General features: G+C 40.6%; 6 protein-coding genes and 1 long non-coding RNA gene across 12 annotated transcripts in view; 4 read left to right on the top strand and 3 right to left on the bottom strand.

Moving 5' to 3' along the window:
- Positions 1-130: 130 nt before the first annotated feature.
- Glg1 (Golgi apparatus protein 1) lies at positions 131-7,427 on the top strand. The gene is made up of 6 exons (XM_018100123.2): positions 131-1,051; positions 1,107-2,316; positions 2,371-2,750; positions 2,874-3,242; positions 6,412-6,781; positions 6,857-7,427. Exons 1-6 carry the CDS (start codon positions 308-310, stop codon positions 7,132-7,134), a joined length of 3,351 nt encoding a protein of 1,116 aa, XP_017955612.1. The 5' UTR covers positions 131-307; the 3' UTR covers positions 7,135-7,427.
- LOC149091427 (uncharacterized) lies at positions 2,771-3,191 on the bottom strand. The gene is made up of 2 exons (XR_016196697.1): positions 3,066-3,191; positions 2,771-2,992 (listed from the first exon to the last, which is right to left on the bottom strand). It is a non-coding gene; the product is annotated as an uncharacterized LOC149091427 (long non-coding RNA).
- On the bottom strand, positions 3,714-6,198 carry Est-Q (Esterase Q). Its single transcript, XM_018100133.3, has 5 exons — positions 5,863-6,198; positions 5,619-5,762; positions 4,497-5,148; positions 4,252-4,442; positions 3,714-4,179 (listed from the first exon to the last, which is right to left on the bottom strand). Exons 1-5 carry the CDS (start codon positions 6,115-6,117, stop codon positions 3,745-3,747), a joined length of 1,677 nt encoding a protein of 558 aa, XP_017955622.1. The 5' UTR covers positions 6,118-6,198; the 3' UTR covers positions 3,714-3,744.
- A 132-nt stretch (positions 7,428-7,559) lies between the features above and the next one.
- On the top strand, positions 7,560-10,730 carry Hr78 (Hormone-receptor-like in 78). 5 transcript variants are annotated; one of them, XM_089259703.1, is made up of 5 exons: positions 7,560-7,700; positions 7,771-7,931; positions 8,018-8,356; positions 8,973-9,302; positions 9,365-10,730. In XM_089259703.1, the coding sequence occupies exons 2-5, from the start codon at positions 7,898-7,900 to the stop codon at positions 10,567-10,569; spliced, it is 1,908 nt and encodes a 635-aa protein (XP_089115829.1). In that variant the 5' UTR covers positions 7,560-7,700; positions 7,771-7,897; the 3' UTR covers positions 10,570-10,730. The 5 variants fall into 5 exon arrangements, with proteins under 5 accessions (XP_089115829.1, XP_089115830.1, XP_017955616.1 ...); XM_089259704.1 differs by having other exon boundaries at positions 7,768-7,931; XM_089259705.1 differs by having other exon boundaries at positions 7,564-7,700; positions 7,784-7,931.
- A 145-nt stretch (positions 10,731-10,875) lies between these two features.
- Positions 10,876-11,723, bottom strand: LOC108650837 (protein PBDC1). The gene is made up of 3 exons (XM_018100137.2): positions 11,566-11,723; positions 11,400-11,507; positions 10,876-11,331 (listed from the first exon to the last, which is right to left on the bottom strand). The coding sequence occupies exons 1-3, from the start codon at positions 11,575-11,577 to the stop codon at positions 10,960-10,962; spliced, it is 492 nt and encodes a 163-aa protein (XP_017955626.1). The 5' UTR covers positions 11,578-11,723; the 3' UTR covers positions 10,876-10,959.
- Positions 11,724-11,780: 57 nt separating this feature from the next.
- Positions 11,781-16,636, top strand: LOC108650833 (uncharacterized). Its single transcript, XM_018100134.3, has 3 exons — positions 11,781-12,040; positions 12,114-13,338; positions 16,509-16,636. Exons 1-2 carry the CDS (start codon positions 11,917-11,919, stop codon positions 13,034-13,036), a joined length of 1,047 nt encoding a protein of 348 aa, XP_017955623.1. The 5' UTR covers positions 11,781-11,916; the 3' UTR covers positions 13,037-13,338; positions 16,509-16,636.
- A 38-nt stretch (positions 16,637-16,674) lies between these two features.
- LOC108650827 (receptor-type guanylate cyclase Gyc76C) overlaps positions 16,675-26,044 on the top strand; it is a 37,427-nt gene continuing 28,057 nt past the window's right edge. The window contains exon 1 of one of the 2 annotated variants that reach the window (XM_018100119.3): positions 16,675-16,920. The gene's annotated coding sequence lies outside the window, so the exon portion shown is untranslated. The remainder of the gene's footprint in view (positions 16,921-26,044) is intronic. The other variant, XM_018100120.3, reaches the window with a different exon arrangement.

Here is a 26,044-nt window from a genome sequence, read left to right as displayed (position 1 = left end):
AACTGAGAGGATCGTGTAATTCTTTATTGCACAAAAAATTGCTGAGCATAGAAATTTAAATGTTAATGCTATAACAAAGCAAAGGGTGATTTCAACTCACCAAGCGTACATAGTTCGTATTAAAAAAGAAATGATAAGAAACTGAACGCTGCATTTTCTGCCGGCAAACGTGTAACGAATTGATATTTTACATTGATATCTATATTTGTTTTATTATAATTGTGTACAGTTAGTATACAGTGCAGCATTGTTATATGCACCTGCTTAAATGTCCAGTTGAAGTTGAGAGCATTTCCACAGAAGAAATATGAAATTTAAGTGTTTGCTGCTGTTGTCGTGGCTGTGGGCAGCAGCAGGTGACGATGATGTGCTCCCCGCAAAAGTTCGTATACGCCGCGCTTCTGTTGTCGCCGACAATACAAAGGCAACTGCAGCTCAATTGCACAGCATCATCGATCTACCAGGCTGCAAAGATCTGCAAAACTATTGCACCCATCTGAAGTCAACTGACAATTTGGCCATGCTGGAGTGCGCGTTAAGCTTCAGTTCCAGTCAGTTGGAGGCACTGCCCGATGACTGCCAACATGCGCTCTGGCTGCAGCAGCGCCAACTGCAGCTCAACTCTTGGGTGGAGCACACATTCCTGCCCAGCTATTGTGCCGATGAGCAAACAAAACTATTAACCTGCCTTAACTCGGTCGATCTGTGGTCCTGCCTGGAAGACAAACGCCAACAGCTGCCACAGAGCAGCGGCTGCCAGCAGCAGCTGCGCCGTGCCTATACGTCACTGGGTCAGGACTATGCGAGCATTGGCGACTTCTATGCAGCCTGCGGCGGTCAGGTGGAGCAGCTAAAGTGTGGACGCATGAATGTTGAGCATTTGCCATCGATGCTCTCCCAGCTTGGCACGGCCCAATGCCTAGTTGCCCATGCTAGCCAATCAACCATGGACATCAACTGCAAAGTGGCTATCAATTCCATTGAGCAGCAGCGTGGCATGCTGGAGCTGTTTCGCGTGTGCTCCGGAGATCTAACTGCTCTGTGCCCACAAGTGAGTTGGCTAATAGTCAAATTGTAGTGTAACTAATGCTCAATCTCTTCTGCAGGAACGTGCCGGTTCGGCGAACTCTTACAAGTGCCTCGTTCGGCATAAGAATGATCCAGCACTAAGCAGCCAGTGTGCAGCTCAGATAACATTGCGTGACCAGCAAATGGGTAAAGATTATCGAGTCTCGCATGGTCTGGCCAAGGCGTGCAAGGATGACATTAAACTGCATCATTGTCGACGCGGCGTCTCCGAGGACAAACAGGTGCGTTTGGCGCAAATCTTGCTCTGCCTGGAGTCTGTGTCGAAGAACGGCACGAAGCTGGCGCCCGAGTGCCTCGTTGAACTGGACGATCATCGACGCATGCTCATGACAGACTTTCAGCTGTCGCCCGAGCTGCTCAGCGACTGTGCCGACGACATACCCAAGTTCTGTCCCGACGAACACAAGTCGCAGCTGGTTAACGGCCTCTCCAGTTCTGGTGGGGAAATCATTCACTGCCTTATGTATCATGTGCGTGCAAGGCGGCCACAGCGACGCGTCACAGCTCAATGTCAGCGTGGACTGGAGACATTGATCAAGGCCAGCGACGCGGGCGAGGACTGGCGTGTGGATCCTGTGCTCAGGCGTGCCTGCAAAAAAGTCGTTGATGTGGCCTGCAAGGACGTGGAAGGCGGCGAAGCGCGTGTTATGAGTTGCCTTTTAGAACACATAGGCACGACGGCTATGCGGCCGGAGTGTGAGCAGGCCTTGCTTATCATTGAGTATTTTGTGGCGCGCGACTTCAAACTGGACCCGCAGCTCTACAAGCACTGCCGCGACGATGCTGTCAAGTACTGCCGCGCCAAGCACCAATGGGACGATATACAAGATGTACAAATGGATCCCGAGCGTGGCCCCATGATATTGCCCTGCCTGCATCGTATGGCATACAGCGAGGACGAACATCATACGTTGCGCAAGGACTGCTTTAGGGAGGTCAAACGTGTGATGCGCCAGCGGGCGATCTCTGTGGATCTGATACCAGAGGTAGAAGATTACTGTCTTCTTGACTTGTCTCAGTTCTGTGGCGAGCTCACCGAGAAGGGTTCCGAAATGGAGTGCCTGCAGAATAGGCTGGAGAAGCTGCAGCCTGAGTGTAAGGCGGTGGTGACCAAATACACAGAGGAGGAGGCAGCCAACATTGAGATGAATCCGGTTATAATGGCTACTTGCTCGGAGGCAATGCAAAAGCATTGCTCGGAAATACTTAATGCCGGCAAGGATGGTGGTTAGTTTAGTTACTTCACCAACTGTTCCCCAACTAATGTTCTCTATCTTTTAGGGAACATGATGGACTGTCTGATTTCGCACAAAAACGATGCTGACCTGAACAAGGGCTGTCGCGCTGCCATCGAACACTTTCAGATAATCTCGCTGAAGAGCTATCATTTCACGACCAAATTCAAGGAGGCGTGCCGTCCGCATGTGTTGCGCTTCTGTGGTGCAAGCGCCACTAAAAACGAGGTTGTCGCCTGCCTCAGTGAGGTCATGCGCAACGATACGATACGCGCTCAGCGGCATCAGATACCAAAGGAATGTAGACAGCAGGTCAAGTCGCAGCTGTATCAGCAGCGTGAAAGTATTTCGCTTGATCCCAAGTTGGCTAACGTTTGCAAGAACGAGTTAAAGCAGTTCTGCTCTGATCAGAATGGCCCCGGTCAGGTGAATAAAAATGCAAGTCATCCAAGTCAAGCATTTATTAATCCACTAACACAATCCAACACCTACAATGATAAACTTATTCAATTCTTTGAGTACAAACTACTAAAGAGTATTTTTTTACAGGCCTTGGAGTGTCTGATACAGAAAACACCTCGTCTGGGCAAGAACTGTCATCATGCGATATTCATGATCAAACGCTCGGAGCTGGGGGACAGTGGCACCGACTATACGCTGATCAACACCTGCAAGGAGATGATATATAAATTCTGTCCCAACACGGAATCAATGCAGCTGCTGAACTGCTTAAAGACCTACAAGGATGATCCGACGTTTGATCAACGGTGTCATTTGGTGGTCGTCAATCGAATGATCGAACAAAATACAGACTTTCGTTTCAATCCTACGCTACAGAGTGCCTGTGGCAAGAACATTGATCGGTACTGCTCCAATATTGTGATACAATCTCAACCGAATGAGGAACTGAATGGAAAGGTGAGTAGTCAATTGACATATTTTAATTGATTTGGCATGCGATCAAGGCAAACGAATGGGAAAGCTTAGGGAAAACATTTTCAATTAAGATAAGTTAGTGTAGAAAGTAGATGCGACTGAATTGGGTTAGCTGATATGTGATTGTTTTTTATTTAATGATTATGATTATATATTTATATATGATTATAAATATATAGAGCATGCACTAAAGTCTTGTTATTTGCAAATCGTAAAGAGATATATATATATAATATCAGAGGTGACAGCAAGTCATTCCATCAACTTATCTTTAGAGTCTTTATATATTATAAACTGCACCGTGAATAGCAGCAATATATCAAACTCTATGATGCAAAAGATTAAGTTAAGGGCTAGCTGAGCCGTATATTTATTCTTTTGTTAGTTTACATACAAGTATAGCTAATATGGTTAGTTTAGCTCTATTACATTTCCAAGTCTACAATATAATATATATATAAATACATATATATTCGATGACTTTTTAAAACTCCATATTTTTGCGCTGCAAACGCGAATTGTTTGGATCATCAATTGTCGCTGTGAGCGTTTCCAGCAAATCGTCGCCCGTCTTTAGGTGGAGGCCGAGTCGATTGTAGGGTCCACTGGCACTGGTCAGAGGATTCAGATCTTTGGGCGCACCGTCAATGGCAAACGATGTCCATAGCTCCACCATGTTCTGGGCCATGAGTGTGTCTTCCATTTGCAGTGAATGTGTGGCAAATAGATAGATATTGTCATTGGAGTGATGGACGCCGCCATTGAAGGGATAATGCTCATTGCCAAACTCGTAGCCAAAGCGCGTGTGCTCGCCCTCATACTCGAAGCTGTAGACATAGACAGGAGCGTCCGATCGATGTGTGAACAGCTTGGTGGCCAGGCTGATGACGGGCGACTTCATATAAATTGTCGAAGTGAGCTAGGAAAGAGAGAGAGAAAGAGAGAGAGAAAATCAGCTAAAGTTCAATTAATTACTCCTGCTCTAACTCACATCAAAATATGCCGGCAGAGCAGCCTTGTGGGCGTGGCTTTCCAACAGCTGTCGCGTGAAGAGCAGGCGATATAACAAATTATCTGCCAGACCTGTGGCGTCCTTAGCCATATCGATGAGACCCTGTGAAAACTGCCGCACGCTGAGATCACTGACATTGACGAGCTTGGCTGCCAGAGCATCGTAATATGCTGCAAGGGATTGCATCAAGGAACATTCACAAATATTAGTCTTTGTCCACTCACAGGCAAGCACAAAGGAGCCATCGTGCTGTGTAAAGCCCGTCATGAGCGGCACAGAACGTTGGCGACGCTTGAGCAGTTCCTCCGGGTGTTCTGGCAATATGCCCTGCAGATCGCCCACAAGCGGAGAGAAACTCTCCGCTTTGGTGGCCTGCAGCAGCTCCAGCACCGATGCAGAACGCACACAGCGCAAGAGCTGTTCCTGCTCCTCGCAGCGCTCACAGTGCAACTCCTTGCAGATCCGCTGTGCCTGGGCAGCGGGATCTTTGGTAATAGCCCAGCTAGCGAATATCGAACCGGATTGCACAATCGCACGTTGGAAATGGTGCTTGGCGGTGCGTGGACTCAGCAGCAAGGCGCTGGTGACGCCCGCTCCAGCACTCTGTCCAAATATGGTCACCTGGTTGGGATCGCCGCCAAATCTGTGAATATGCCGCTGCACCCAATCTAGGGCCAGGAGTATATCGCCTATCGGCGCATTGCCAGGCAGCTGCTCAGTGAGTGTGGAGAGCCAGCCCAGGGCGCCGACGCGATAATGTGGCACCACCAGGACAATATCACGTTCCAGCAAATAGTGCGGCGGATGATCTTGCGATGAGCCGTTGTAATAGCCGCCGCCATACACATAGAACATTACCGGCTGTCGCGCTGTAAGCTGTAAAAGGAAGCACAAAAGTGAATTGAGTTATAGAAAGCATCTGCCGTGCAAAAGCTTGTTATAAAATTCTTAACTGCTGATAAAAAACGTTTTAAACCACATTTCAATTTCATGCTTGAGTTCAGATTGACTCATGTTAATTCTGGCTTTTCCAACTATTTATCGCCAATCGGAAAAAAGCGAAAGGCCTTTGTTTTGCAGCTACTTCAACAGCTGTTTAGCATTGTTTATATTGTGCACAATATCTAGGGCTATTGAGCCTTAACTTAATTAGGTCTACGTTTATAATTAGTTTCCCTCTAATCTTTTTTATTCAGGTGCTTGAATTCAAGTTAATTGAAACCCTCAACAATTTATAACTGCTTCAAAAGCCATTTCCAAGTAATCAAATGCTTAAAAATCGCAAATCTAACTTAATTTGGGTAAAACTCTTAGAGTGTCTAAAGCTAACTTTCGATAGCACTTACGTTCTTTGTGTAGACGCACAGATTTAGGCAATCTTCTAGCTGAGCGTCAGACATCTTTGGATCCAAATTGGTTATCACGGGGCAGCGTTGGCCAAAGTCCAAGGTATCGAGCGTCTCAGACCAGGGTGAGCGAGCAACCGGTTGCTGTTTTTTTTTTCGTGGGAAGGTACAAAAATAAATAACGTCATAAAGGTCGTTTATCAGTTGTCGTATCACTAGTCGACAAATTGGACTATTAACCCACACGAAAGCGCAGATTTCCAATGGGTGCTTCTGCGTAGGGAATGCCACGGAATTGCATGAAGCTCTGGCCCGTCCACGCTGTCTGTCCGTAATTGCCGCGCACTGTGCCCTGTTGTCCGGACAGGTCAACGGTCACTGTTGACATCGGTGTCTGTGCATCCGCTACCGCAATCATCGAGACCAGCAGCCAGGCGACGAGGCCAGCGAGCACCAGCCCGCAAAGAGCTAACATCACGTATACGACACGTCTACGCATCGAATTGAACTGAATGGGAAGAACGTGCGAGCCCAACTAGCTCGACAATTGCGATCGTTTATTACGGTTCGTTATCGCTGCAAACAGTTCTATCAACTGAGCTGGCGAAAATATTATATTGTATTCCATGTAAATCGGAAAATTCATGAAAATGAGTTAGCGCAGACTTTAAAAATTGCGGCGAAAGCAAGCCAATTCAAATAGAAATATTCTTGATTATGAATTCTTATTATTATTAATGGTATTTCTCGTAATTGGCTGTAAATAAATTTCTCTTACCTTTCATTTAAATAGGTTATTAAATGCTTAAAGGAGAAATTCAGACAATCAAAGTTGGATGACAAATGCGCCCAGGAAATGATCAAAATACTGCAGGAGCAGGCATTAAACTATAAGCTGAATCCCGTGCTGCAGCACTTCTGCAAGTCTGAGATACAGGAACTCTGCAAAAAGTATATGGATGCAGATGAGCATGGCCAGGTCGAGGAATGCCTGAAGGCAGCCTTTCTGCGCAAGCAGCTTATTAATCGCGAGTGCCAACTGGAGGTGGCTACACTGATAGCCGAGGCCAAGGCGGATATTCATGTGGATCCCATACTGGAAATGGCTTGCACTGTGGATCTATTGCGCTATTGCGGCAATGTGGCTAGTGGCAATGCACGCAGTAAGCTGTCTTAATGCCATTATATATTCCAATATTTAATATCCATTTTTGCTTTTACTTTCTGCATTCACTTAGAGCTGGATTGTCTGCGTAGATTATTGCGCGAGTCGCCAAAATCACTGGAGCCGGACTGTCGCGATAAGCTGCAGAAGCGTATTGAAATGTTTCGCAATGCGGATGACACACTGGCTCTGCCATTGGAGGATATGGGACAGCTGGTGCAGCAGGTGGTCGCATCACCGGCACGGAAGTTCTTCCTTGTGATATTAATGAGCGCCACGGGCTTAGTCTTTCTGACTGGCATCTTCCTTGGTCGCGCCACAAAACGTGCAATGGGCTTAAAGAATAAATAATGTAAACAGACTGTAGTTGATAATTGTGTAAGAATAGTTGATCTGTAGTATCGTGAAATGTTTGTAGGTTAAAATTGTGCGCTTCCCAAATTGATTCGCGCTAGTGTTTTACGATTTTTTGACCTCTTCCCATTGCAAGCAGCTGCTTTTTTGAGGGCAATTTGTGGCTTACTCGTTTATAAGACCAAAAAAGTGTAATTAATTTCACAGAAAACAAGTAAATAAGTGATTTGTATGTTTTATTCTTTGTGTAATGATTTCAATTGTATAATAAATTGTATTTTTATAAATAAGATGTACTAGTGCTAATATAATTTTCAAACTGGCGCACTATAGGTTAAATTATCGCAATTTCCAATTATCGCCGAACGATTATCGATTCTCAAGTGAAGTAAGACATGGAGGGAAATAACGAATCCGGTTGATGGTCACACCATGTGTTGGCGTTGCCACAAAGCTGAAAGTGTTTTATCGAAAGGTTGAAGATTTTCGCTGTTCCTCTAAAGCTCATTCTAAATGGCTTTAGATATTTAATTTAAGTGACATATGTAAGGTCAAAGTGTAAAGTAAACATAATAATCGTTCGTGAGTTCGAAAACAATGTTCTCAAAGCCTTTCCAAAACGTTTAATAGCAGTTAATATAAACAGCGCACGTATGCACAAACATACACGCACGCACACAGTCGTAACGAAAAACAAGTTCTAATAAGAAAGGCAAACTAACACAAAGAAGCAACAGCTTGCAGTCTTCAGTTGGGCTTCATGATGGGCACAAGCAGCGGCATTAAAACCGAAGGTGAGCAAAGCTGAAAAACTTGTAGTGCGTGTAAAAATGTGTGTTATTTCACGATTTTTTTTTCTCTTTGTTGATCTGATTTGCAGAGAGCCGAGCCATGGGCTTGAATCACCCAAGCGGCAGCAACAGCAGCAGCAGCAGCAATGCAGCCGCCGTCGCGGCCGGAAATGCGGCCAGCTCTGCGGCAGCCGCTGCGTCTCTTTCGTCCGTGGAACTGTGCCTGGTGTGCGGGGACCGTGCTTCCGGTCGCCATTATGGCGCCATCAGCTGCGAGGGTTGCAAGGGCTTCTTCAAGCGTTCGATACGCAAGCAACTGGGCTACCAGTGCCGCGGCGCAATGAACTGCGAGGTGACCAAACACCATCGCAACAGGTGTCAATTCTGTCGGCTGCAAAAGTGTTTGGCCAGCGGCATGCGAAGTGATTGTAATTTTCGTTTAAGTCGTCGTCTCAAAAATCCCCATTCAAATCAAAACAGACAACATTGCACGCACAGCACCACAGTCCTCCACCAGTCCCCCCACATTCATTCTCACAAAAGCACACACACGCACATTTATTCATTCACGCAGTCACACAACACTCAGCATGGATGGGGCTTTTGTCTGCCTTTTTTTCGACATAGAAACTAATTTGCAATTAGCAATAATTTGAATTTAAAATTATATGCGTTTGAATTTAAAATTGTTGAATCAGAGTGAGTGATAATATTATTCTAACTTCTGCTTTTGACATTTTACTTAGGCTGTCATTTCAAATGGACTTCTATACTTATTTGAAAAGTAATTAAACTTAATTTATAAATCAACTGAATTTATATAAAAACAATTTAACTAAAAGAAAAGACAGGCTCAGCTATCCATACTAATACTGCATGCATGCTTACCTGCACACACACACATACTTATACACATAGACACACCCAGTGCACATCTCTCCACAACTAGCTGCACATCATATACAGTTATTTTACTGCAGCACTTTATAAACAGCTTTCTCTTTGCTTTGCTTTACTTTTCTATGCCATCATCGCCATCTGCAGCCGTGCAGCACGAACGCAAACCGATTGTGGATAGGAAAGATGGCATCGTCTCTGGTGGGACGGGCAGTGTGTCGGGCTCCTCGAGCAGTGCAGGCGGCCCCGCCAGTGTCTCCTCGGCTGGCAAGTCGAGCTATCAACAGGTACGCGTGAAGCAACAGCAACAACAGCAGCAACATGCGTCGGCAGCAGCTGCCGTCGCTGCCTCGGCTGCATCGCTCTTTCAGCATGCGGCCACGCCCACCGTGGGCAACACACCAACAACGCCCTTTGGGTTAAGTGAGACTCTGTTCCCGATGAATCTAAACTTTGCGGAACTAACACAAACGCTGAGTAAGACCAACTACACCAATACATGCCAATCAGATTCTGATAAGCAGCCATTTCGCTTTCAGTGCTCGCTTCACAGCAACAACAGCAGCAGCAGGCAGCCAGCAGCAATGCAAACAGTCACTGTTACTCACCAGAGTTGGCCAAGCCAGAGTTGGAGGAGGATGACGATGATTCGATGGACAACAGCAGCACCTTGTGCCTTCAGCTGCTGGCAAACAGCGCCAGCAACAATAATTCACAGCATTTAAATTTCAATGCAGCAGCTGCTGCCGCCGCTGCAGCAGATGCATCTACCATACCCACGCCCGCCACAGTGGGTCTCATCCAGAGTTCGCTGGACAAGCGAGCCATAGACAAGGCGCTGCAGTTGCTGCAGCCCATACAGCAGCAGTTGGACAGGAATCAGACCGGACAGAGCACAGCTGCTGCGCTGAGCATCAAACCCGAATGCGATTCGGATGCAGAAGACAGTGGGACAGAAGATGTGGACGCAGATCTGGTAGAGCACATGGACCTGGACTTTGAGTACTGTCAGCGTGGCGATTTTGTGGCCAATGAAGCGATCTTCACACAGGATCTGTTTGCCTCCGAGGCGCAGTGTGGCTTCCATGTGCAACCGCCCCCGCTGGTCCATTCGTATCTGAATATGCATTACGTATGCGAAACCGGTGCCCGGATTATTTTTCTCACTGTCCACACGCTGCGCAAGGTAGCCGCCTTTGAGCTGCTCGATACGCACACTCAGATGAAGCTGCTTCGCGGCGCTTGGCCCTCGCTGCTCGCTGTCGCGTTGGCTCAGTGCCAGCGCCAGTTGGCGGTGCCCACAATTATTGGTCAGCTGGTGCAGACCGTGCGCCAGGTGGCGGACATCGATAAGATTGAGCCACAGAAGGTCGCGAAGCTAGCCCAGATCACGCGCACCCTGCATGACTTTGTACAGGAGCTGCAACCGCAGGAGGTGACGGACCTTGAGTTTGGACTGCTGCGTCTGGTATTGCTCTTCAATCCGCTCATGCTGCAGCAGAATCGACGCGAGCGCTCACTGCGCGCCTATGTGAAACGGGTCCAGCTCTATGCCCTGGCCACGCTGCGCCGGCAGAGCGGCGGCGAGGAGCGGGCGAATGGATTATTTGCCAGCCTGCTGCCATTGAGCGTGCTGGAGTCAGAGCTCACCGAGGAACTGTTCTTTTCCAATCTGGTGGGCCAAATGCAAATCGATTCGATGATACCCTTCATCCTGATGATGTGCAACAGCAATGGACTGTAGTGGAGGGGGCGACAACCCCCGAGCAAGCAAGACTGATTGAAGGGGCCAAAACTGCGCCTAGTGCGGACAATACTTAGCTCATAGCTTATATAAATTATATGAAGTATGATTGAAAACAGCGTGGAAATTCACTTTTCTATTAAAAGAAGTTTAACTTTAAATCGTACTTCTGGAAACGTTATTTCTTATTGGAATTCGAATGAGAGTTCACGAATGACCTGATGAGACGTTAGACTCTTGGTATTTCACATTCGATCTTACAGATGCTGATTAGAATTCAACAGATTGCAGTGTAGACATGTTCAGTGGGTTGCATTTTCTACAGCCATAAATGCGTCACTTTAATAACTTTAAAACTTAAACTAAATCAGCGAAGGCAGTTGGTATTTTTCATTGCGCCGTCTCCTCGGTGCTTTGCGTCTTCTTCGCGGGGCGATGGCTCTTGTGCACCGCATCGTTGTGGCCCTCGCGATTGCGCGCAATTTCAATGGCCAGGAACTGAACACGAAACACGAATATCGAGTTTTCTGGGGAGAATTCCTTGCTGGCATCGGCCCGCATCAGAGTGCCGTACGAGTAGTCTTCCATTTTATTGAATTTCTCAGCAAATTGACGCCATTTCAATTTCTCTGTCGCCGACTTGAGAGTTTCGTCGCTGAGTCGAGCCACTTGTAAGTCGGGAAAGTCTTGGCGAAATGTGGCGTAGATTTGATCATCATAGGGTGTCAAACGCAGCTGTGAAGGCGGCACGCTGGTCAGCAGCTATACGAAAGTTGTTGATTTCAATGGTTTGCTTACTTATGCATCTTTTTATTATTAGTTCCACTCACATTAAAATGCACTTCGGCATGCTCGAGTGCTTTGGCCGCCCACATTTCCTCCACAAGCGAATCATTGCCGAACTCCTCTGCAGGCCTCGAAAGCAGGGAAGCGCCATGCTGTATTGATTGAATATTTTAATTTGCTTTAAATGTACGTTTATTAGGTTCACTATACCATTAATTCCATTTTGTATTGTGTTTATTATAAATCTGCACGTTTCAGCGGTGCCAATCACAAGGTGCGCCAACAAGTGTACTTATCGATAGTTACAATGGCATCGATTGTTCGCTCTTGCGGGCTAAATTTAAAATACCTATCACTTTGAATTCTAAATTAACAATTAAAACGTGTACCATTTATCGATAGAATCTTTTTTGAATACAATGAAAAATGTTATAGCAATCCATGCTTTCCTTTTGTTTGTAGTTACTTATTTCGTTTCGGTAGACAAATTCAGTACACTAGTTTATTGATTTAAAAGCGGACACATGTTTTAAACAATATTCCGAATTTTATAGGGCAAATATGTTTCATAACATAAGTATTACTTTTTTGTGCGCCTTGGCATTCATATCCTGGTCGTTGCTGTGTTATTTACATGCAATTGAGGATCAAACTCACTACGGCCACAAAGTGAAAATCTTCACGGGTAAAGATATTCTAATAATTTCATACGAATAATAATTATTGTTTTTTTTTTTTTTTTTTTTTTTTTTTTTAAGTGAAACCCACTTACGTAGCTGAGTCAAAATCTTGTCCCAATGATTCTCCAGAAATTCATTTTCTACAAATTACCTATGACTTGATTGTCAACTATGGCATCATACTCTTGGTCGCTATTGCTATCTCAGCATCTGCGCAGTGGTTGGTAAAAACGGCCAGACATTGTATTCAAAATGTCCCGCTTAGCAACTTCATGTCAATGGAAGACTTAGAGTATGCTGATCAGGAGGAAGTAGAGGATGAGAAACAAATGGAAGTGGAGGAAGCTTTTAGTGCAGAAGTGCCAAATAAACATGATTGGAAGACTGAACAAAAATGGCAAGTGGAATATAAATTGAAGAAGGCGCAGTGGCATATGGAGAGGCAGTTGGAGGCCGAAAAAAAAGGGGCGATGAAACGAAATATGGAGAAGAAACGTTACGTAGAGATCGAGCCAAATATGGAAAGGAGACAGAATTGGAATTTGGAAGAGAAAACGTTGGCTCATCAAGAAAATATAGAGTTAAGAGAGCAGTTAAATGATTTACAGCAGCATTGTCGTGAATTGCTTCAGGAACTGCGTGCTGTCAATGAATCTAGCCGTTCCAATTCCTCCAGCAGTTGTTTCAGCAGCTCCGAAGCCGACGATCCAAGTTCCGTTCTTATGTGGAAGCAGCCAGCTACAATGTCTTCGAGTGGTTTGTCTATAGCGCAAGATACGGAATCTTTGAGTTCGATGGCACAAAAAGTTTATGTGACGCATAGTCATTACCATTTTAATTTTAATGGACCGGTGCAATTGATGAGGCAAAACATAAATCTTAGTACGTTAGGCCCCCAAAAATTACTTGGACGAAGCGAATTTTTACAGGTATGGGGCACATTTCTCTGTGGACCAAAGGAACGTCCCATGCTAACTGGTATAAATAACATTTTAATGTAAAAGGCGCACAAATCTTTATTCGTGAAACTATCTTTTATATAATATAAAAAACACGTTATTATTTAAATCAATTTGGTATTTTTAATACTGCTGCCACACTATTATTTGAGTGGACGTAAATATCGATAGCTTGAATATTAAGCGCACAATCGATAGCTCTGCTCACTCTTTTTGCGGTGCATCAAATTTAACTGCCAGTTTGTTTCCTTCGTTCGACGTCGCGTGACTTGTGTGCGCGGACTATTTTTATCAGCAACAGTTCATCTCAAAAAGTGCTGAGTTTTTTAAAATTGAGATTAAATGTAATAATAAAAATTCAATTCATATTTTCAACCGCTCCAATAAACATTAATTCTGTTATATCAATAACTTTTGACAAATCGAACATCGGTCATATTTCAAATTGAAATGTTTCTTGTTTGTGCGATCGTGAATGGAAAAATGCAAAAGTGATTGAAAAGCAAAACAAAAGAAAAGTTGGCGTAAAGTACGCTTGTCACGTTTTCTAAGAATCTGATTGTTCTTGTTCTTATTATTATTGTTGTTGTTCTGGTTGATGCAGATGCGCCTTTTACGTTATGCATTTGCATTTCCATCAAAGTTGTTATATGATAACTGTTTGTGTTTCTTCTTCTTATTGTTACATTGCGGTGCTAAGCTCAGTTTTATCTCGTTGACTGCAGCAAATGGCATTGTTTGCCTTTTATTTGTGCATTATCACTCCCACATACACACACTCATACACATTCCCAGAATTCACTCGCACACATCCAACCTGCGGCATAATCATTCAAAGCACCAATAATAATGTTCATCTCTCCTTTCGCTGTCTCGTTTACTCTTTCTCTGTTTTTCACCAGTGCTGCCTTACTTAAAATCTTCAGATTTTTGTTTGTCAAAACAATATCAAAATTATTATATATTTTGGGAAATTTTTATTTCGATTTTATATTTTTGGTGCTCTGCTGCTTTGTGGTCGCTCTTGCGCTTGTCTAAAAATAGCCGCCCGCCGCTGATAAAGCATCAGATCACTCTCACTATCGATGAGAGCATCAGGCCCTCTGCTGTTGCTGCTGCTCTTTCTCTCTCTCTTGCTCTGCCACTCTCATAATCTCTCATTGCCTCTCCCGCTTTATCTTACTGTGAATGTGTGTGTGTGAGTAATTCTTGCGGCATTTTAATTCTTGTGTTTTATTTGCCGTGGGGCAGATAAAACAGCTGAGCCGTCCTCCGCCCAGGAATGTGCTGGCGTTGCATTTTCCATTTCTATATTTGTAATCCACACACCGTTTTTGTCGTTTTGCCCCACTGTCAACAGCGTTTTACAATTGAATCATCAACAAGTTGTTGCCGTTGCTGTTCGCTATTTTCTTACCTTCTGCTATTGTTGTTTATGTTTTGTTTTATGCGAATAAATCACATTTGGTTTTGATTTTCTTTAGCCTCTTGCAAATTCTTAGCGGAAATGTCAATAAATAAAAAGTTTTAAAGGCACTCTCACACTTGGATATCATATGAATACATAAATATGTATGTACATATATGTATGTACATATATAATTATGTATGTATATATACATACATATGTACCTATGCATGTTCATATACATATGCATGTTTGTATGCAGCTTAACTGCGCTGCTTACGTCGCGCATAATAAAGATTAACGCATTTCTTATCAAGCGTTGATAGCAGAGCAGACGACATCCACAGCAACAATAATAATAACAACAACAACAACATCAACAACAGTCAAAGAGCAGAGTGAGCATTTGAGCTTCGCTTTTTGCCTCCTTCGCTCAAACACACACACATACACTGAAACACACTGGCATGTCCACTTAGTAGGCACTGATATCTCACGCGTTGTCGTTGACTTCGCTGATTAGCATTAACTAAGCCACACCAACAACAACAACAACGAACGCGTCTAGTTTTGTTGTATTATTTATTTGTTTTCTGGTTTTCAACTGCACACCCACACACACACACATATGTGTACATATACACCTATATAAGTAAATTGCAAGAGAGAGATAGAAGAGATTGGCTGTCGCAGCAGCCGCTGTCGGCGCTTTATTTTCGCGCTGCTGCTGATAAAATAAAGAACAATATTAATTTAAGTTTAAAAATAGAATTTTGCTGCAGATGCCTCTTTTCTGAATGTATGTTTGTACTAATGTCTGTATATATGTCCATTTGCATTTGTATCAGTGAGCTGAGCGGCAGAAAAAAAGTTGCTCACGCATACAAAAACAAGCAACAACTCTGCTTGATCTGCCTGCCTGTCTGTGATTGCGCTGTTCGCTCTTTTGGTCTCTCGTTCTCGCTCTCGTTGCCGCTCTCTCAGCGAGGCGACGTTGGAGCCAATTCAGCGTTCGTTTTGCTTCACGCTTTTCAGTATTATTCTATTCGCCTGCGTTTCAAGTTGATATTCACGGATTGCAGACTACGTGCACGCATACATACACAAACGAGATATATACATACATATATGTACGCATGTATGTATGTTTATTATATATTTTGATTGGATTGGGGCAAAAGAGTGCGCCATCGTTCGGTGTGTTTTCTTGTTTCTGGAGCAACAACAGCAGTAAAGTAAAATCAAAATAAAAATAAACAAAAAACACATTAAAAATATTTATGCAACAATTTTCAAATAATCGGGAGCTTGTGTATGAATGTGTATGTGTGTGTGCATTGTTTTGTAAAATACTCGAGATAATTATTTAAAAAAAAGTAAAACAACAAAATGTGTTAATGAGAATATTTGCACATCAACTAATATCTGATAATTAATATTTAGTATTTTTCTCGCTGTTGCGTGTAATAGCACGCTCTCACATTCTCTCATTTTCTTTCTCTCGTAACGATCTTGATGTGCTTGCGAGAGTTGTGTGTGTGAGTGTGTGTGCATGTAATCTCAAAACATGCGGAAAAACGCTTGGTAAAAAAAAGAAAAACAAATACAAACTGAGTGATTTTTAAAACGCTTGAGACGTAAATGTAAAGATAACAGAACTTTGTGATAAATCGCTATAAAATCCGAATTCCGCTGCAAGCCATTTTGTTCTTTATCTAAGCTGTAAATAAAATAGATTTCCCTACTTGCAAAAGTATCTATGGGACAGTGCGAAAGGGAATACAAAATAATCGCAGGGTAGTTATAGGCTGAGTTTTTTAAGGAAGCAACTGAATCGTTCCATGAAAATCATAATCATCATCTAGCTGAATTTAAATCACGCTTTATATTTGGAGTTGGGTTTTGAGCCGGTTGCCTTACCGTAGTCTTCGACTTCAAGTCAGTTGCTGTTATTGTTGCAATTTGCCGCTAAAAGCATCATTAGCGCTGTTTCGCTCTGTTCGCTCTCCTTTATCTACATATTCGCCTTGTGTGTGTGTGCGTGTGTGCCTGCTTGTCTGCTAAATAAATGCACATAATTAACCAGAATACTTTTCATTCAGAAAGCAAGATTTATAAAATTAAATACCCAATCGAATATATACAAATATATGCGAGAAATAATAACAAATCGAATTGCGGCGCGATAACAAATATGTAAAGAAAAAAAAAAAAAAAAGAAATACAAACAAAAACCACAACAAAGTGAAACAAGTGCTAAAGCAATTCAAACGAAACCCAAAAGGCAATCAGAAGAATTTACAATACTTATGTGCGAATGTAATACGAATGTGAATCACATTAAGAATAAGCAAATCAAAATCAAGCAAACGCTTTATCTACATAACTGTAAGCCAGCAACGTGGGAGGCGTCAAGAGAGTAATAGAAACCAAACGACAGAGAGAGAGAGTAAGAGAGCTAGCGAGAGAAATTGCGAGATCGTGGCAAGCAACACACAAGGCCATCCCATCCAATAATGTGAGTAACCCATCCGCCTTTGTTCCAATACAAGCACACACACACACACATGCACATACACATAAACAATAATCGTTTTGCTCTTATTCACATATTTATTTAAAATTTGAAAAATAAATTGGAGCAAGGATACATCTTTTAGATGTACTTAGAGTATTTGATATTTATTTTGAGGTTAGAGATAATATGAAACGAAAACAAACTTATAGAGTAAGTCACTGGCTACATATACATATGAATATAGTAAACAAGTCAGACAAACAGAAAGTTATACTAAAGTTAAGTTATTCTCTTACAATATTTTTACATTCATGCAAACACTAATTAACTGCACAGAAGACAAAGTTATCTAAGGGCAGCCAGCGCTTGTTGTTTCTCTTGTAATTATGCGAAGAAAAAGTTTGTCTTTGCTGGACAGTTTTGTTGTCAAATTCGTGTTGTCAGCAACTGTGGGGAATTGTGCTGTCAACAGTTGCGGAACCGCTGAGTTAAGGGGTCAAAAGAATTGCATTTCATGAATAGAAACCTTGATAATGCATCTTTGTTTTTATGTGACTGGGATGCGCTCTAATTGCTACGGATGCTGCTGCTGCCGCAACTCCTGCTTCTTCTTCTCCGACTTCGACATTGGCATTGGCATTTGGCATCGGCTCCCATTCTGTTTTTGTGGTTGCGGCTGTTACTCAAACTATTTGCGCAGCGTTTGCAGCAAATATTTAAATTGTATCCAATATTTTTTGCTTCATTTTGTTTTTGTGCATATGAGAATTTTGTATGCATACGAAATGTAAATTGAAATGAAATGAATTGAAATCTCTTATGAATAGCTAATGAAATATAAATTAAACATTGAGAAAAACTAAAAAGCTGTGTTTGCCATCCCTCTCAGACTTATCTCTTTGTCATATGAGACATAAATAAGGTATAGAGTCTTGAGAGATATCTAGTAATAGTTTACTGGCATTTGGTAGAATTTTTATTTTCCTTGCCTTGACAGCAGTTAAAGATATATAAATTTGCTATGAAGATTAAAGAGTTCTGCCCCCATCGTTCATAGAATTTTCTCTGTGAATTCAGCGCTAAAAATATGCAGATGTTTATTTTTGGGCCACAGACAATGGAAATGTTTTGTGTTTGTAAACGCCTTTGCATTTATCTTCCGCTGCCTTTTGTTTGCCCACAAATATTATTAAGTAATACATCTGGCTATAGGGTGAATTGTTTTTCTTTTTTTTTTTTCCAGTCAACTGAAACAGAAAGTTGAACAGGTGTTTTGTTTCGCTGTCTTGTTTTTTACGTTTGCTTAACGTAAGTTTTATGTTCATAGTCAAATTCTTTAAGAAGTTCGGCGAACTTGAATGGAAACTGAAGCTTTCTTTTCTATAATAACATATATAATATATAAGCGGCGATAGAGTATTTCATAGTCGTTAGCAACTGCGACTTGTTTAACTTCCTATATTTATATAAATATATAGATGAGCTTTCCTGTTTTCATTTGCTGTTTGTATATCCGGAATTTTATTATCAGAAATTTTCTTAAAATTGATTAAGGCAAGATATTTGCGCATTTGCGTACATATTTATATAAATTGTACATATGTAACTATTTATATAACTACGGGGTATATTGCGGCAAGTGTGAAATAAAACTTACGTCCTTTAAAATTCCTGTTTGGCCTGAAAAACCTAAAAAAAAATAAATAATAAATAAAATTGGTGCTTAAAAAAGAAAATCCAGCGGTAACTGGCAAAAACGAGTGGAACATTTTTTATTTTTGTTTTTGTTTTTCAACGAAGCTGTAAATCAAAACGCGTTTTAAGCAAAAATAAAAAGTGGCAAAAATTGATAGCAAGAAGAGGAGCAAAAATCGAGGCGCAAAAATTAATGTGATATTTAATTTTGTTTTTTTGCTTTTCGATTTTGTGCAACGGTTTTTTTTTCTTTTTCAGGGTGTAAACTCTATATATTTTGCTAAAATAAACTTGTTTTCTGTTTCCGCGCACACCGATACAAAAATAAATAAATATGCATGCACATGTGTGTGTATACAAATTTTAGCGTGTGTTTTTTGTATATATATTTTTTTTTTGCGCTCCGAAACCGCAAAGTTCTGCGCGTTTGGCTCGACAATCTTATCATCTAATGTGCTAAAAATAGATTTGGCCGCCCCTGAGTGGTTCCATATGTGTGCGTGTGTGCGAGTGTGTGTGTGCGTGTACATATGAATTTGTGACTGCTATATGAATATGTGTGTCTCTGGAACTTCGAGCCAAACCTTTTTTTCTCTATTCATATCTGTAGCTATCTCCAGCCGTATCTTTGTATCTGTATGTGTATCTGTATCTGTATCTGTGTATCTGTATCTCTGTATCTGAATCTCTGTATCTGTATCTGTATCTGTATCTGTATCTGTATCTGTATCTGTATCTGTATCTGTATCTGTATCTGTATCTGTATCTGTATCTGTATCTGTATCTGTATCTGTATATGTATCTGTATCTGTATCTGTATCTGTATCTGTATCTGTATCTGTATCTGTATCTGTATCTGTATCTGTATCTGTATCTGTATCTGTATCTGTATCTGTATCTGTATCTGTATCTGTATCTGTATCTGTATCTGTCCCATTATATCTTTATCTGTATTTTTCGCTGTATCTTAGCATCTTCTTTTGTATCTTTACAATTTTATCTATAGCTGTATATCCGTAACAGTGCGTTTGCATCTCTTACTGTAACTGTAACTGTAGCTGCATCCTTACACAGCTATCTGTATTTATGCTTGTATCTTTATCAGTATCTGCTGCTGTACCTGTATTCATATATATAGAATTCGCTTTGTGTGCACGTACATGTTGCTGTATCGCTGTAGCTGTATTTGAAACTCTATATCTGTAGCTGTCTCTGTATAGCTTTATCTTTACATATGTATCTATATCTGCTCTCATGCACAACATGTACTTGCTTGTAGATGTTTTTATATTTCGCCCTAAAATTTTCGCTAACTAAATTATTATTATTATTGGTTGTTTTTTCTCTTTTCTTTTATTTTTTTCTTTCGTTTTTTTGTTCTTTCTACATGTGTGTTGTTAAATTTTTTTGTTAGAGCGACCGTGTGATCATTTAGCGCTGTGCTAATTTAATTTGTCTGCGTGTTTGTGCCTCTTGTGTATGGAATTTGTTTTTGGTAGCTTCGGAAAATATAGGAGTATTGCAAAACGCAAAGCAAACAATTCATGAAGTCGAATATGGCCAACGAATTTCTTCATACATATCAAAATTTTGAACATCATTTGGTTGCTTTACACTCGAACAGTCCCAAATACCTATAGCCTATGCTCTAAAAACTATAATCTGTTTTTCGGTTAGCTGAAAATGCGAGAAGAGAGAGCGAGAGAGAGACAGCAAAAAAATAATAAATAATTCAGCAAAATGCATCAATAGAGAGAAATTGTTGTCTATAAATTGTTTAAAAATTTTCCACAGCTTTGCTGTTTACATTTCTTGCTGTGCAGCGATGATAATAATTATATGAAAATAAAAATAAAAATAATAGTATACATGTTGATGATATATATATTAAAAAAAAAAAAGAAAAACAGAAAACGAATAAATGCAAAATATTTGTTTGCATCAATAATTTCACTTCTCATTTAAAGTTTGTGCAAAAAGTTAGCAGCAAATTGTGGATTTTTAATAACTCAACTCGATATGTCGTCTGCTCTGCAAATTGTTGTTGTGGTTGTAGTTGTTGTTGTAGCTGTGTGTAATAATTATATTACATTATTACATAGCTATGGATATTCGCCCTTGGCTTTGTGTAGCTAAAATTCCATCATAAATAATTTCACACATTTAAACGACTAAGTCCTGGTTGGACACAACGTGGTAACAGTTGAATGAAAACGATTTGAATGTCATTATGTTTCCACTCGCTAAGCCTCTGGTTCAAAAGGAATTTGAGTTTTGTTTGTTCTCTAAGCTCAGCTAATGCAAATGCATTGCAAAAGAAAATATTCGCTTTTCTTTTTTATGAAGAGACAATTTTAAAGATACTTATATATTCCTAGAATGAATGATTAGAAATATTTAATCATGCGAGATCTCTAACATATAATGTTAATGCTCGTATCTCACTTAAATAGTTCGATGTAGAAAACTCATCTAGTTATCCTTTGATATATGCAATTCCCCAACTCCCTCTCTTAACACACGCACATTAAGAACAATTAAAGTACACTTAAATCTAAGCTTTTAGCTATATGCATATACATACATACATATGTATATCCCCATAAGCTGCTAATAAACTGCTGTCAAATGCCACCGATGCATTGCCTTGCTCGTTTTGCATGCCCGAAATTGACGCGCGCGTCGCTGGTTTCGGTGGGTTACCCACAACTGCCGCCAGCCTTCAACTCTTCAATGAATACGCCAACAATACAGAGAGAGATGGAGAGAGAGAGAGAGAGGAAGAGTGAGAGGACTCGCAGTTGTTCCTGGAGTGCGTATTATAATGAATATGCATATGTGTGTGTGCAGCGATGTAAACACATTTATTGGTCTAAATTGTCACCAAACTCTGTATTACCTGGAGGGGATTATAGAGAGATATCTATATATACATACATACATATATGTATATGCATAGGTATATGACGCAGTATTGCATAAAGTAATCGAGTTAAGTTGTGCGTAAAGCGAAGCGGTTAAAGCTAAATTTGCTGTGCATATGTTATGCAATAGCCGGGCTTATAGAGCCCAGTTTGGGGGAGGGTATTAAATCTTCGGTGCAATTGGTAGTCAATGGGTTTTAGTTGTTAAACGCCACTGGTTGGGTATTGGCTCATAATTGATTTGGCTTTTGTTTTGCCAATGCGTTAATACGCTACCAACAGATTCAATTAGCGCGCCGCTAGTTGAAGATATGCGCGGGAAAATTAGATTGCAAATAGTTTGGAAAATTTGCATGTGAAAATTAAATTCTATTGGCATCAGAGAATGTGGATCTCAACCAAATCAAGTGAAATGATGAGAAAGCAGCTACTCGCTCTCAATGGCAATGCCAAGGCTTCCCATATACACCCACACGCACACACACCCACACGCACGCACACCCACATACTCAAAGAGCATACACACACAAGCCAGCTCATGTCTGCTGTTTGTTATGAAAAGTTTTTGGCAAATGCCACATTCAATTGCATGGTGAATGCAATTTTCCTTCCACCTCCATATATGATGGCGTTCTATTTTCCTTTTATGTTTTCCTTGTACCGTAAGCTTCAGCATTGCCATCGTTCTTGTCCGCTGACGCCTGTGCGATTGTGATGCCGTCTGGCATATCCGTCCACCCTACGGCGCTCACATTTTCCGCATTCAATTAAGTTGAATTAATTAAATTGTACGAAAGTTCAGCAAGCCGATCGAAAATTGAACACGGGTTAAACAAAACAAATCGTTTAATTATTTTATTAAATCTGATTGCATATCGATCATGTAACATGAGATGTGACGAGTGCAAGAGAATGAAAATAGATTGAAGGGGCAATCAAAATTGTAAATTTCTTAACTTAACAGTTTTCCTCAATTGATTTAGAACCAATTTTATTTTATTAAAATTTGTTTATATTTAATTTATGTTTAGTATTTGAGTATTCTATCTATACATATGTATATTACATTATGCATTCTTCTTTTTCCATAGAACATGCAATTTTATAATATTAGAGCAGTGCATGGTTTTTCGTTTTGGGGACTTAAATAATTGCAATTTCGCTGCTGGTCGCTGTGTTTAATTTTATTTCAGCCAAAGTGCAACACAGCACAGAATCCGCTCGAAAGGATATGGGGCTATTGTCGCACTGGTCGCCAGTGAATTACATTAAAAAGGATTTTTTTTAAATAATATATGCTTTAGCTATGTAGCTGTAGTCGACTAAAAGATACCTGATATGGTATGCAAAGTGTGTATAAATAAAGGTGTAATAATACATATATGAAATGTAATTATATATACATACATATATTAGAGGTTTTTCTGGTTCGATATTAATTTTATAATCGAACCTTTTTCTCATGAACGTCCCAGATGCAATAAAATCCATATACCCTTTATGTGAATTTTCCGCTGAATGCTCCTGCAGCATTTTAGAGACAACTGAAAGCTTATTTGTTAACGAAATGCTGTGAACAGACACTGCAGTGGATGAAATGGTTCAAAGCCGGAAGCACGCCGGAAGCAAGAGGTAAGCTGTCAGCATTGAGCGATTTTCAGCTGATTCTAGGAATTGATAAAATGGAAAACAGTTGATGAAATATGTGTGAATGGCGTAAATATTTTGTGTGCTGTACTTTATCTCTTTATCATACACTCAAGCGCTCTCTCTCTCTCTCACTCTTTGTCTCTCTGTCACTCCTTTCCGGCAGCTCTATGTTATCAGAAAATTTGACACGAATGCAAGCGACGGCGATAAGATCACACGTTGAACTCTTTGCGCTCTATCTCTCTCTCTCTCTCTCTCTCTCTCTCTCTCTTTTGATCTGTCTCATGGTTTGTTCTGGTCGTCCTTCAGTACTGCTCATCCATCATTTGTGCAGCCATCCGGCAAATTTTGTCGTGCCTTTTGCTGGACATTGTTCGCACTCCAATTTGACCTTTTTTGCAAGAAAAGGAGACAAAAGCATTTTGGCGTGGTGGGCGGCGACGAACGGAATTTTGAGAGCGCTCTTATCTAAGCGGAGCTGCTGTCGCTGCTGTTGTTGTTGTTGCTGCTGCTGCTGCTGCTGCCCCCTTAATGTCCCGTTTTATGGCCCGGCGGCCCCGCATGCTGCTGATAAGGCAAAAATTGTATTTTTAGTTTTCGGTCTCGCCTTTGCCTTTGATTACAGTTGCCAAAAAAAGACCGAAAACAGAATAGCAACAGCAATAAAGCATTTTCCTGCGTCTTCTTCCACGCTGGCTGCCTTTGCAGTTTGTTCAACTTTAACGACAAGTGCAGGCATAGAGCAGCAATACAACAATACAACAATACAACAATACAACAACAGCTGTATGCTCTGAAGTGCTGCACTAAGGGAGACTCTCAAAAATAAAACTGTAAGCATCAGCAAATGCCGCTAATGATGAAGAACATGCCGAAAAAGCAACAACAACAACAGCAACAACAAGTGAACGAATTCCAAGGCCATTACAGTTCATTGCTCAAGCAACAAGTGTATTCCCTTGCACTCACCCCTATGCCGCTAGCTCTCTCTCTCTCTCTCTCTCTTGCTCTCGCTCACATACTTTCTTGCTGTGGTTTGTCAGCTTGTCTGCCTCGCTTGCACTTTTGTTGTTGCTGTTGTTGTTGCTGTATACATTTAGCTGGTGTAATTTTTGTTTCGATATTATGTAATTTATATATTTTAGCTTGTATTAAAATGGAAAAATTGTTAAACCGCTAAAGGGGCCATAATGAAGAAATTTATGTAACAGGTGGATGAAAACATCTGGCTATTATTATTATTTTATATGTATGTACATATGTATATAGAGAGATTCTTTATCAGGATAACGAACTGAGTCGATCGAGCGTGCATCTTTATATTCTTGCTGCTCAATAAATAGGAAATACCCAAACTTGACTCGACTCCAGCTCTCTGGAGTCAGTTCATAAGTTGTGTGTATGTAAAGTCTTGCGACCTATAAAAGGTCGAGCCTGATGCGCCTTAAGCTCAGTTGCTTGGAAGACCTCGTACTAGACGGAGATGACAGTGTGCGAGTGGGTGAAAATTTTAGAGATACTATTAGAATACTTGGAATAATAATATAAATGATAAATGATGATGATGGCCCCTAATGATGAGCATTAAATTTTTATACAAATTATAGATGATAATAATGTTAATTAAATAATATTAATGCGGACTTTGATAATTATGTTAACTATAATAAAAATGTATAACTATGCTAATATTTTTTATAAGACTGAAAATCGTAATATAATATTAATAAAAATTATACAAAAATTAAATAGTATAATAATGCTTTATAAATTAGAATGACTATATATGAAGACATGCATAATTTATATCTACATAAATACAAAGTAAACTTTTAGGTTTCCTTTTAGCAATTTGAATGAATGAATGAATTAATTTTATTATTATACCATCAGTATATATGCACAGATAAATGTTTATGTTAATCTTTGTATAACATCCGTTAGACCCACCTTAAATGTTTTGCCCATTCAAGATTTTTAATTTTCTTCTTTCTTTTATATTTGGGCTTTTTTTGCTCATTCAAATTCAAATATATTAAACTAGTTAAAATTATGCCTATCACGATAGGCAGTCAAAAAACCATCAGCTGTCGACAATGTTGCTAATCTGGTGGCTCCATTTGAGGCAACAAAGTTGCTAAAAGTAATTCCCCTCTTTGTGTTCGTTCAGACAAATTTCCAAGTTTCTTCATATATAAAGAGCTTTCAACACTTTGTCGCTGTGGCTGCATTCGTTTTATGGCCCTGTTGCTGTTGTTGTTGTTGTTGCTGTTGCTGCTGTAACTGTTGCTCGTCTCCTGCCCATTCTTCTTCTTCATCTTCTTCATCCACTTGGTATTGTTGCTATCATGGGCATTGTTTATGCTTAGGCCACGGGGCTTGGTACTAAATTATGTTGTTTTAGCTGGGCATTAATGACTCCAACCGACAATGTTTCCACCACTTCCTTCCCCTTCCCTTTCCTCTTCCCTACATTGTCAATTTGACCGGAAGCACCATCCAGTGCTACGTACCGCCCCGGGCAAGTTTAATCCTGTTGCCCCCGCTTTAAATGCTGCTGTTGTCAACTCCCGGACTTGATGCAAACGCATAAATTAAGTTTCAGCATTTCAACTAAAGCATAAATCAGAGCCACTAGCTAACTTCTGAAGCCCTTTGTAGTCTTTGCAGTCATTTAACAAAATATATATAAATTAATTGCAACAAAGGAGATTTATATGAAATGTTTTCTCTATTTAATATATATATATTTTTTTACTTTTTTGTTTTTATATTGAACACGTAGTAAATTATTTAGTAAAACGTGACAGTGTTTAAATGTGTTGTCAAATAAAATTAAGCAAATAAAAAATAAT

This window comes from Drosophila navojoa, chromosome 4 (assembly GCF_054131105.1).
Source record: "Drosophila navojoa isolate 15081-1374.11 chromosome 4, UAZ_NAV_1.0, whole genome shotgun sequence".
NCBI lineage: Eukaryota > Metazoa > Arthropoda > Insecta > Diptera > Drosophilidae > Drosophila > Drosophila navojoa.
The sequence above is the reverse complement of the archived record's forward strand: the minus strand, read 5'-3'. Positions and strand labels throughout refer to the sequence as shown.